Below are 11,728 nucleotides of genomic sequence, written 5' to 3' on the forward strand. Positions count from 1 at the left end.
CTAATCCAGGACTAAACCAGGACTAAACCAGGACTAATCCAGGACTAATCCAGGACTAATCCAGGTCTGAACCAGGACTAATCCAGGACTAATCCAAGACTAATCCAGGACTAAACCAGGACTAAACCAGGACTAATCCAGGACAAATCCAGGACTAATCCAGGACTAATCCAGGTCTGAACCAGGACTAATCCAGGACAAATCCAGGACTAATCCAGGACTAAACCAGGACTAATCCAGGACTAAACCAGGACTAATCCAGGACAAATCCAGGACTAATCCAGGACTAAACCAGGACTAATCCAGGATTTTTTTATGGGATTTCAGAAGTTCATCTCTCGTCTCTATTTGGCCCCAGAGAATCAGATGATTCTGAAACTCGACAAAGATCCAAACTAAATCCTGTTTTTGTTCAACAGAGTTTGAAAAGTTTTAGTTTGGTTCATTATTTTTGTGGATCTGAACAAATCCACATGAGACATTTGACTGAATCAATTATTTATTAATGAATTTATTGAACCTGGAAGCAAAACGTTTTTCCAGGACTTTAGAAAATGTTCATTGACTTTTCTGAATTAATTTAATTTTCTTATCTGGTAAAATCTTCATCTGTGTCATTTGATTTTTGTTTTGACATTAGTAAATATATCATGAACTTTTTCAAGAAAAATGTTTTTAACATTAGTGAGTAAGATTTTTCCTCTTCATTTTGATCCTCTTTGGAATTTGCTCATTTAGAACCGATGTTTACAAAATAATCACTAAATTAATTTCACCCTAACCCGGTTTTGTTATGAATGATATGAACAATATTCTATAATTTGGGATTTTAGAATTTTGAATTTGTTGAGTTAATGGTGCAGAAGTTCTATTGCAGGAGAAAAAGGTGATCCTTCCTCGTACGACGTCTCTCCTGGAGACCCAGGTCTGAAAGGATCCAAGGGCCTGAGAGGCAGTCCAGGACCTGAAGGTAAGTCCAGACCAGAGCCCAGACCAGAGCTCAGATCAGACCCAGACCAGACCCAGACCAGAGACTAGAGACCGGACCAGAGGGTCTTGGGGTGCTGTCGGTGCACGGGGTCTGGGTTGGTTTTGTTGGTCTTGATGGTTTTGGTTGGTTTTAGCTTCAGTCGCACTCTGATCTGCACTAAATCAAAAGGACCAAGACACAAAAAAGACGCGATCTTGGTCGGCACCAAATGCCAAACTCTAGTCCCTCTGGTAAGACGCCAAATTGGGTCCAAACCAGAGACAGTTGGTCCAAACAAACTATTCCAGGGGACACGCGTCTCCTCTGAAACAACGCGACTCCAGGGCAGTGACAGATCGTTCTCCAGACGCAGCTGTGACTCATTTATGAATTATTTTGCCAACAATGGCCAGTACAGAGAATGTAACACATGAAAATCAGAGAAAGAACCAACGTGTGAACGTGTCGCTCCATCGTGAGTCAAGACTGGAGGTGTTTATCTTTGTTCCTCGGGCTCAGATGATCTGGAGTAGGGAGTGGTTTTTGGTATTTTGGCCTGAGAAGAACTTTCCCCGGAAGAACCAAGAGCACGAAGGACGAACGCTCAGAACAACATAAAACCAACCAAACTGGACTCACTCTTCAGTCCGGACGCTGCACCACCTCAGAACCAGCCGCAGTCCTCGAGCGCGGAGACCGGAGCCGCCCGCCCAGACCTTTAGTCCACAGCACATTCGCGCTTTCCTCGCATGGATCCAGTGGGCAGACGACGGCACGATACCTCTTGGACCCAGACCAGTGGACTGGTCTTACTCATCCCTGTCTGGAACCAGCACATGGAGGACGGAGCCTCCGGACCCACGCCGGACCCCAGGGCCCGTCCTGACGGGCTGAACCCGGCAGTGAGCCCCCCGTGTCTTTACCGCTGTTTCCCTCAGAGCTTCAGCTCCGAGCTGATGTCAGTTTGCAGTTCTTTTTTATGAGTTCATGGTGAAAACCTGAGATGAGGACGGCCCGCGGTGTTAACGGAGAACATCAGAACCTTTGGAAATTGGAGGTACCGATGTTTCCCGGGGGAACATCAGGCTGACCCAAAATAGGCGTTTATTTCTACCGGACATTGATGAAACTTCAGTGGGACCAAGTTTGGTTGGTTTGGTGTGAAACGACCAAACTGGAGTCTGTGACTCAAGAACGATTTTACTGCCTGGTGCGGAACAAATAATCAGACTATTGGAGTGAAAACCCTGAAGTCTCCTAAAGTCTCCTAAAGTCTCCTGAAGTCTCCTGAAGTCTCCTAAAGTCTCCTGAAGTCTCCTGAAGTCTCCTAAAGTCTCCTGAAGTCTCCTGAAGTCTCCTGAAGTCTCCTAAAGTCTCTTGAAGTCCTCAGACTGGTTCTCTTCCAGGTCTGGCTGGATTCCCGGGAAGACCAGGACCCCCAGGACCCAAAGGACTGAAGGGAGACTCGGGCTTCTCCATCCAGGGATCCCCAGGATTCCCCGGGGTCAAAGGTCAGTCCTGTAGTATGATGTACAATCTGTAGTAGTAGTAGTAGTAGTAGTAGTAGTTGTAGTAGTAGTACTGCAGTACTGTAGTACTGTAGTTCTTCTATCATGCTGGTGATGTTTGTGTCTCAGGGGACAGGGGTGACCCCGGTGATCCCGGTCTGCCCAGTTTTGGGGTCAAAGGTCGAGACGGACCTTCGGGACCTCCAGGCCCCCCTGGGACCAAGGTAAAGTCCAGGATCTGACCTGGATCCAACCCAGATCTAAATGTGTCTCTTTGTGTTTTTTGGCCCCGTGTCCATCTCAGGGCGACCGCGGCTTCGGGTTTCCAGGGACCCAGGGACGGAGAGGCCCCCAGGGAGAGGAGGGGTCTGTGGGGCCCCAGGGCAACCGCGGGGCCCCTGGTCGAACTGGAGAACCGGGACGTCCAGGAGAGAGAGGGGCAACCGGAGCCAAAGGTACAGGACTGAACCAGGACTGAACCAGTACTGGACCAGGACTGGACCAGGACTAGACTTCACTGTGAGTCTTTTTAGGGACCCTTGGGCCTTTTGGACCCCCTGGACCTCCGGGGTTTGTGGGTTGGTGTCTCCCAGGACCTCCTGGACCTCCAGGAAAACCAGGACTCACCGGGACTGTGGGGTTCCCAGGTATAGTTCAACAATATACTGACCTCTGACCCCTGACCCCGAGTCTGACCCCTGACCCTGAGTCTGACCCCTGACCCCGAGTCTGACCCCTGACCCCGAGTCTGACCCCTGACCCCTGACACTGAGTCTGACCCCTGACCTTGACCTTTGACCTCTTGACTGTCTCAGGTATGAAGGGACCAAAAGGGGCTCAGGGGGACATGGGGCCCCCGGGCATGGGAAACCTGGGGCCCCCTGGTCCTTATGGGACCCCCGGCTTTGACGGAGACCCGGGGCCTGCGGGGGCCGTGGGGAGGAAGGGCCAATCAGGGGCCCCGGGAGCAGCCGGAGGGACAGGTAACAGCCAATCAGAACAGAGCTCGTTCTCCCCTGTGATTGGTCCTTCAATTTGTCTTTGATCTTCAGGGGCCAGAGGAGACTCGGGGCCCCCGGGACCTGCCGGGCCCCCAGGACCTCAGGGAGATCCAGGACCAGCGGGACCGGCCGGACCCGCAGGTAAACGGCCCCAGAGTTTAATCTTTTTGAGCTTTATTTAAACTGGTCTCCTGTGCAGTCGAGTCATGACCTGGAATAAACCGGCGCTCTGTTTCACTCTGTTTCAGGAGAGACGGGGCCCTCAGGGGCCCCAGGACCCCGGGGACCCAGAGGGCCTCAGGGAAATCCGGGATTCCCCGGCCCCCCAGGACAAAAAACAATGATCCAAGTTTTGGGAGAAGACGGTTCCCCAGGAGCCCCAGGTCTGATCGTCCCCGTGTCCCTCTGTCTCTGTCCCTCTGTCCCCGTGTCCCCATGTCCCCGTGTCCTTCTGTCCCTCTGTCTCTGTCTCTGTGTCTCTCACCCTTTGCCCTTTGACCTTTGACCCTGTAGGACCCCTGGGGGCCCCTGGGGAGCGAGGACAGGTCGGTGTGTTTGGACTCACAGGTGTTCCGGGTCGAGACAGCTCCTCAGGACCAGCCGGAGCTCCAGGTGAGGATCGGGTCTGGACTCGGGTCTGGACTCGGGTCAGGACTCGGGTCTGGACTCGGGTCAGGACTCGGGTCAGGGCTCGGGTCAGGACTCGGGTCTGGACCGGGTCTGGACTCGGGTCTGGACTCGGGTCTGGACTCGGGTCTGGATTCGGGTCTGGATTCTGTGTGGACCTTGCAGGGGCCGCGGGGCAGCAGGGGCCTCAGGGAGGGAGCGGTCTGCCTGGAGCCTGTGGACCCCCAGGAGAGTTAGGACCAATGGGAGTGCCAGGTACAACCATGTGACAGGTGTGACAGGTGTGACGGGTGTGACGGGTGTGACAGGTGGTGACAGGGTGTGACAGGTGTGACAGGTGTGACAGGGTGTGACAGAGGTGTGACAGGTGTGACAGGGTGTGACAGGGTGTGACAGGGTGTGACAGGGTGTGACAGGTGTGTGTGACGGGTGTGTGACAGAGGTGACAGGGTGTGACAGGTGTGACAGGGTGTGACGGGTGTGACGGGTGTGACAGGGTGTGACAGGGTGTGACAGGTGTGACAGGTGTGACAGGGTGTGACAGGGTGTGACAGGTGTGACGGGTGTGACAGAGGTGACAGGGTGTGACGGGTGTGACAGGTGTGACAGAGGTGACAGGTTTGACAGGGTGTGACGGGTGTGACAGAGGTGACAGGGTGACGGGTGTGACGGGTGTGACAGGTGTGACAGAGGTGACAGGTGTGACAGGTGTGACAGGTGTGACAGGGTGTGACAGGTGTGACAGGTGTGTGACAGGTGTGACAGGTGTGACAGGTGTGACAGGTGTGACAGGTGTGACAGGGTGTGACAGGGTGTGACAGGTGTGACAGGGTGACAGGTGTGACAGGGTGTGACAGGGTGTGACAGGGTGACAGGTGTGACAGGTGTGACAGGGTGTGACACAGGTGTGACAGGTGTGACAGAGGTGACAGGTGTGACAGGGTGTGACAGGTGTGACAGGGTGTGACAGGGTGTGACAGGGGTGACAGGGTGTGACAGGTGTGACAGGGGGTGTGACAGGTGTGACAGGGTGTGACAGGGTGTGACGGGTGTGACAGAGGTGACAGGTGTGACAGGTGTGACAGGTGTGACAGGTGACAGGTGTGACAGGTGTGACAGGTGTGACAGGGTGTGACAGGGTGTGACAGGTTTGACAGGGTGTGACGGGTGTGACGGGTGTGACAGGGTGACAGGTGTGACAGGGTGTGACAGGGGTGACAGGGTGTGACAGGTGTGACAGGGGGTGACAGGTGTGACAGGTGTGACAGAGGTGACAGGTGTGACAGGTGTGACAGGTGTGACGGGTGTGACAGGGGGGTGACAGGTGTGACAGGTGTGACAGGGTGTGACAGGGTGTGACAGGTGTGACAGGTGTGACAGAGGTGACAGGTGTGACAGGTGTGACAGGGTGTGACAGGTGTGACAGGTGTGACAGGGGTGACAGGTGTGACAGGGTGTGACAGGTGTGACAGGGTGACAGGGTGTGACAGGTGTGACAGGTGTGTGACAGGTGTGACAGGTGTGACAGGGTGACAGGGTGTGACAGGTGTGACAGGTGTGACAGGGTGTGACAGGGTGTGACAGGGGTGACAGGGTGTGACAGGTGTGACAGGGGGTGACAGGTGTGACAGGTGTGACAGGGTGTGACGGGTGTGACAGAGGTGACAGGTGTGACAGGTGTGACAGAGGTGACAGGTGGTGACAGGGGTGTGACGGGTGTGACGGGTGTGACAGGTGTGACAGGTTTGACAGGGTGTGACGGGTGTGACGGGTGTGACAGAGGTGACAGGTGTGACAGGGGTGACAGGGGTGACAGGGTGTGACAGGTGTGACAGGTGACAGGGGTGACAGGTGTGACAGGGTGTGACAGGTGTGACAGGGGGTGACAGGTGTGACAGGTTGACAGGGTGTGACAGGGTGTGTGACGGGTGTGACAGAGGTGACAGGGTGTGACAGGGTGTGACAGGTGGTGACAGGGTGTGACAGGTGTGACAGGGGGTGACAGGTGTGACAGGTGTGACAGGGTGTGACAGGTGTGACAGGTGTGACAGGGTGTGACAGGTGTGACAGGTGTGTGACAGGTGTGTGACAGGTGTGACAGGGTGTGACAGGGGTGACAGGGGTGACAGGGTGTGACAGGTGTGACAGGGTGGTGACAGGTGTGACAGGTGTGACAGGGTGTGACGGGTGTGACGGGTGTGACAGAGGTGACAGGTGTGACAGGTGTGACAGGTGTGACAGGTGTGACAGGGTGTGACAGGGGTGACAGGGGTGACAGGGTGTGACAGGTGTGACAGGGGGTGACAGGTGTGACAGGTGTGACAGGTAAACACTGTGTGCAGGTTGTAAAGGGGACACAGGGGCCCCGGGGCCACATGGACTCCCAGGCTCGGCCGGGCCCCCGGGGCCCCCAGGAGCCAAAGGTCCAAAAGGAGAATCGAGCTCAGACGGACATGGCCCCAAAGGGCCCAAAGGAGAACAGGTACTGACCCTTTACAAACATTAAACCCAAGGGCCACCTCCTGACCCCGACTCTCTCCCTCAGGGCACAGCCGGACCCCCGGGGGCCCCGGGGCCCTCAGGGGCCGCGGGGGACAGAGGAGCCGACGGGGCCCCGGGAGCGTGTGGCCCCTGTGGAGACCCAGGGCCCGTGGGACTCAAAGGCTTCAGAGGTACGAGGCCCTAAACCCCAGACTACACAGAGGTACTCTCATGTAAAGGCCTACAGGGGGCGCTCTGTCTACAGGGGGCGCTCTGTCTACAGGGGGCGCTCTGTCTACAGGGGGCGCTCTGTCACAGGGGGCGCTCTGTCTACAGGGGGCGCTCTGTCTACAGGGGGCGCTCTGTCTACAGGGGGCGCTCTGTCTACAGGGGCGCTCTCTACAGGGGCTCTGTCTACAGGGGGCGCTCTGTCTACAGGGGGCGCTCTCCTACAGGGGGCGCTCTGTCTACAGGGGGCGCTCTCCTACAGGGGGTGCTCAGGGGCGCTCTCCTACAGGGGGTGCTCTCACTCTGGGCAGTGACAGGTGCGCTGTGTTTCAGGGGCCCCGGGGTTACCTGGAGACTGGGGCTTTGACGGGCCCCAAGGGGCCAATGGACTCCGAGGCTTCAGTGGACTCCCAGGTAATGTGCTCCTGTCAGCTCCTGTCTGCTCCTGTCAGCTCCTGTCAGCTCCTGTCTGCTCCTGTCACATAAATATACTTTCAGGATCTAAAGGAGCTCCTGGAGACTCAGGTCCTTCAGGTCCTCGAGGAAATCAGGGTCAGGACGGGATCCCCGGACCTGCTGGAGAGAAAGGCATCATGGGAGGTACGAGTACTGGAGTACTGTAGTACTTGTAGTACTTGTAGAACTGTAGTACTTGTAGTACTTGTAGTACTGTAGTACTTGTAGTACTTGTAGTATTTGTAGTACTTGTAGTACTTGTAGTACTTGTAGTATTTGTAGTATTTGTAGTACTTGTAGTATTTGTAGTACTTGTAGTATTTGTAGAACTTGTAGTATTTGTAGTATTTGTAGTACTTGTAGTATTTGTAGTATTTGTAGTATTTGTAGTACTTGTAGTATTTGCAGTACTTGTAGTACTTGTAGTACTGTAGTACTGTAGTACTTGTAGTATTTGTAGTACTTGTAGTATTTGTAGTACTTGTAGTACTTGTAGTACTGTAGTACTGCAGTACTTGTAGTATTTGTAGTACTTGTAGTACTTGTAGTATTTGTAGTACTTGTAGTACTTGTAGTATTTGTAGTATTTGTACTTGTAGTACTTGTCGTATTTGTAGTATTTGTAGTACTTGTAATACTGTAGTACTTGTAGTATTTGTAGTACTTGTAGTACTTGTAGTATTTGTAGTACTGTAGTACTGCAGTACTTGTAGTATTTGTAGTACTTGTAGTACTTGTAGTATTTGTAGTACTTGTAGTACTTGTAGTATTTGTAGTACTTGTAGTACTTGTAGTATTTGTAGTATTTGTACTTGTAGTACTTGTCGTATTTGTAGTATTTGTAGTACTTGTAATACTGTAGTACTTGTAGTATTTGTAGTACTTGTAGTACTTGTAGTATTTGTAGTACTGTAGTACTTGTAGTATTTGTAGTACTGTAGTACTTGTAGTATTTGTAGTACTTGTAGTACTTGTCATATTTGTAATATTTGTAGTACTTGTAGTACTGTAGTACTTGTAGTATTTGTAGTACTTGTCGTATTTGTAGTACTTGTAGTACTTGTAGTACTTGTATTAATTGTAGTACTTGTCGTATTTGTCGTATTTGTAGTACTTGTAGTACTTCTAGTATTTGTAGTACTTGTAGTACTTGTAGTACTTGTCGTATTTGTAGTATTTGTAGTACTTGTAATACTGTAGTACTTGTAGTATTTGTAGTACTTGTCGTATTTGTAGTACTTGTAGTACTTGTAGTACTTGTAGTAATTGTAGTACTTGTCGTATTTGTAGTACTTGTAGTACTTGTAGTACTTGTCGTATTTGTAGTACTTGTAGTACTTCTAGTATTTGTAGTACTTGTAGTACTTGTAGTACTTGTCGTATTTGTAGTACTTGTAATACTGTAGTACTTGTAGTATTTGTAGTACTTGTATTTGTAGTACTTGTCGTATTTGTAGTACTTGTAATACTGTAGTACTTGTAGTACTTGTAGTACTTGTATTTGTAGTACTTGTCGTATTTGTAGTACTTGTAGTACTTGTAGTACTTGTCGTATTTGTAGTACTTGTCGTATTTGTAGTACTTGTAGTACTTGTCGTATTTGTAGTACTTGTCGTATTTGTAGTACTTGTAGTATTTGTAGTACTTGTAGTACTTGTATTTGTAGTACTTGTCGTATTTGTAGTACTTGTAGTACTTGTAGTACTTGTAGTACTTGTCGTATTTGTAGTACTTGTCGTATTTGTAGTACTTGTAGTACTTGTCGTATTTGTAGTACTTGTCGTATTTGTAGTACTTGTAGTACTTGTAGTACTTGTCGTATTTGTAGTACTTGTCGTATTTGTAGTACCTGTAGTACTTGTAGTACTTGTAGTACTTGTCGTATTGATTCAGCTTCTGAACTTTGTTCTAAACTTTGGTTCAGATCCAGGACTCGGACCTCGAGGACCAGAGGGACCCAAAGGAAGTCCAGGTGAGTCCTGTCCCCCTGTCCCCCTGTCCCCCCTGTCCCCCCTCCGTCCCCCTGTCCCCTGTCCCCCTGTCCCCCCTGTCCCCCCCCTGTCCTCCCCCTGTCCCCCCCCTGTCCCCCCCCTGTCCCCCTGTCCCCCCCCTGTCCTGTCCCCCCCTGTCCCCCCTGTCCCCCTGTCCCCCTGTCCCCCCCTGTCCCCCTGTCCTCCCCCTGTCCCCCCCCCCCTGTCCCCCCTGTCCTCCCCCTGTCCCCCCCCTGTCCCCCCTGTCCCCTGTCCCCCCTGTCCCCCTGTCCCCCTGTCCTCCCCCTGTCCCCCCCCCTGTCCCCCTGTCCCCCTGTCCCTGTCCCCCTGTCCCCCCCCCTGTCCCCCCCCCCTGTCCCCCCCTGTCCCCCTGTCCCCCCCTGTCCCCCCCCCTGTCCCCCCCCTGTCCCCCCTGTCCCCCTGTCCCCCTGTCCCCTGTCCCCTGTCCTGTCCCCTGTCCTCCCCCTGTCCCCCCCCTGTCCCCCTGTCCCCCTGTCCCCCTGTCCCCCTGTCCCCCCCTGTCCCCCCTGTCCCCCCTGTCCCCCCTGTCCTCCCCCTGTCCCCCTCCCCCTGTCCCCCTGTCCCCCTGTCCTCCCCCTGTCCCCCTGTCCCCCCTGTCCCCTGTCCCCCCTGTCCCCCCCCCCTGTCCCCCCCCTGTCCTCCCTGTCCCCCTGTCCCCCCTGTCCCCTGTCCTCCCCCCTGTCCCCCTGTCCCCCCTGTCCCCCTGTCCCCCCCTGTCCCCCCTGTCCTCCCCCTGTCCCCCTGTCCTCCCCCTGTCCTCCCCCTGTCCCCCTGTCCTCCCCCTGTCCCCCCCCCCCTGTCCCCCTGTCCCCCTGTCCCCCTGTCCCCCTGTCCCCCTGTCCCCCTGTCCCCCTGTCCCCTGTCCTCCCCCTGTCCCCCCCCGTCCCCTGTCCCCCTGTCCCCCTGTCCCCTGTCCCTGTCCCCCTGTCCTCCCCCTGTCCCCCTGTCCCCCTGTCCCCCTGTCCCCCTGTCCCCTGTCCCCTGTCCTCCCCCTGTCCCCCTGTCCTCCCCCTGTTCCAGGGGCTGATGTGTGCTGTGTGCAGGTTGTGCGGGGGACCCGGGGCCCCCGAGCTACTGTGGCCCCCCCGGACGCCCAGGCCCCCAGGGAGATCCTGGTCCGGTCGGGTCCCCGGGTCCAGTGGGTCCTGCCGGGTGTAAAGGACAACAGAGCCTCTGCTACGAGGGCCCCAAAGGAGACAGGGGCCCCATGGGATGCCAAGGGCCCCCAGGTGGGATGCTTTAGAGTTTGATCTTTTTCTGTTTGTGACTCAAACTGAAGCCGTGTTTGTGTCCAGGCCCGATCGGCAGTAAGGGCCCCCAGGGGCCCCCGGGGCCCGGCTTTAAGGGAGACAAAGGAGACAAGGGCTGCTCCGGACTGATGGGCAGAGAGGGGCCCCCAGGAACGCCAGGGTCCCCGGGCATACCGGTCAGACACACTTTCTCTCTGACCAATCACTGGCCTTCTCTAAAAAAGGGGCAGGGCCTCGGGCTCTGCTCTTCTGTGATTGGTCTAAATCTGACATTTGTTTCAGGGGCCGGACGGACCCCCAGGGGCCACAGGTCCAAAGGGACAGATGGGCTCCACAGGGGCCCCCGGCCCCCAGGGTGAGAAGCTCTGCTCTGGGTTTACAACAGGAACAATGTACCTGTCTGTAGTACTCTGTAGTACTGTGTAGTACTGTGTAGTACTCTGCAGTACTGTGTAGTACTCTGCAGTACTGTGTAGTACTGTGTAGTACTCTGCAGTAACTGTTGTGTGTGTGACAGGACTCAAGGGAAACTCAGGGCCCCCAGGACCAGACGCTAAACCAGGGCCCCCCGGGCCCCTAGGAGCCAAAGGTCTGACCTCTCCTCTTCTCTTCTTTTCCTCTTCTCTTCTTTTCCTCTTCCTCTTCCTCTCTCCTCTTCATGTGAAGGTTCTTCTCTCTCTTCTTCTTCACTCGTCTTCATCTTCGTCTTCGTCTTTCTTCAGGTGTGAAGGGTCGGTCTCGTCCTGTGGTCCTGGTTCCAGGAGACCCAGGTCCAGACGGAGCTTCAGGAGAAACTGGACCCACCGGAGCGAAGGGAGAACCGGGTCCGACAGGAACTGAGGGTGAGACGTGTGTGTGTGTGTGTCTGTGTGTGTGTGTGTGTCTGTGTGTGTGTGTATGGTTCCTGGTGTGTGTGTGGGGCCTGGTGTGTGTGTATGGTTCCTGGTGTGTGTGTGGGGCCTGGTGTGTGTGTATGGTTCCTGGTGTGTGTGTGGGGCCTGGTGTGTGTGTATGGTTCCTGGTGTGTGTGTGGGGCCTGGTGTGTGTGTGTATGGTTCCTGGTGTGTGTGTGGGGCCTGGTGTGTGTGTATGGTTCCTGGTGTGTGTGTGGGGCCTGGTGTGTGTGTATGGTTCCTGGTGTGTGTGTGGGGCCTGGTGTGTGTGTATGGTTCCTGGTGTGTGTATTGTATAATTC

The 11,728-nt window shown here is 54.2% G+C and overlaps 1 protein-coding gene across 1 annotated transcript in view; it reads left to right on the forward strand.

Moving 5' to 3' along the window:
• Positions 1 to 11,375, forward strand: part of LOC129412636 (collagen alpha-1(I) chain-like) — a gene marked incomplete at its 3' end in the record, with an annotated part of 32,565 nt that extends 21,190 nt beyond the window's left edge. Inside the window, exons 24-44 of the mRNA XM_055166746.1 lie at positions 878 to 970; positions 1,730 to 1,928; positions 2,354 to 2,481; positions 2,608 to 2,702; positions 2,783 to 2,933; positions 3,072 to 3,125; positions 3,294 to 3,461; positions 3,531 to 3,620; positions 3,728 to 3,862; positions 3,993 to 4,091; positions 4,272 to 4,361; positions 6,449 to 6,588; positions 6,652 to 6,778; positions 7,149 to 7,229; positions 7,314 to 7,415; positions 9,196 to 9,243; positions 10,327 to 10,512; positions 10,579 to 10,709; positions 10,816 to 10,888; positions 11,051 to 11,122; positions 11,256 to 11,375. Of these exons, the coding sequence (XP_055022721.1) occupies positions 878 to 970; positions 1,730 to 1,928; positions 2,354 to 2,481; positions 2,608 to 2,702; positions 2,783 to 2,933; positions 3,072 to 3,125; positions 3,294 to 3,461; positions 3,531 to 3,620; positions 3,728 to 3,862; positions 3,993 to 4,091; positions 4,272 to 4,361; positions 6,449 to 6,588; positions 6,652 to 6,778; positions 7,149 to 7,229; positions 7,314 to 7,415; positions 9,196 to 9,243; positions 10,327 to 10,512; positions 10,579 to 10,709; positions 10,816 to 10,888; positions 11,051 to 11,122; positions 11,256 to 11,375 (2,382 nt within the window). The remainder of the gene's footprint in view (positions 1 to 877; positions 971 to 1,729; positions 1,929 to 2,353; positions 2,482 to 2,607; positions 2,703 to 2,782; positions 2,934 to 3,071; positions 3,126 to 3,293; positions 3,462 to 3,530; positions 3,621 to 3,727; positions 3,863 to 3,992; positions 4,092 to 4,271; positions 4,362 to 6,448; positions 6,589 to 6,651; positions 6,779 to 7,148; positions 7,230 to 7,313; positions 7,416 to 9,195; positions 9,244 to 10,326; positions 10,513 to 10,578; positions 10,710 to 10,815; positions 10,889 to 11,050; positions 11,123 to 11,255) is intronic.
• Between the last annotated feature and the right edge of the window lie 353 nt (positions 11,376 to 11,728).

The sequence above is a fragment of the Boleophthalmus pectinirostris genome, unplaced genomic scaffold, assembly GCF_026225935.1.
Source record: "Boleophthalmus pectinirostris isolate CB_2022bp ecotype Guang Dong unplaced genomic scaffold, ASM2622593v1 HiC_scaffold_9, whole genome shotgun sequence".
Taxonomy (NCBI): domain Eukaryota; kingdom Metazoa; phylum Chordata; class Actinopteri; order Gobiiformes; family Gobiidae; genus Boleophthalmus; species Boleophthalmus pectinirostris.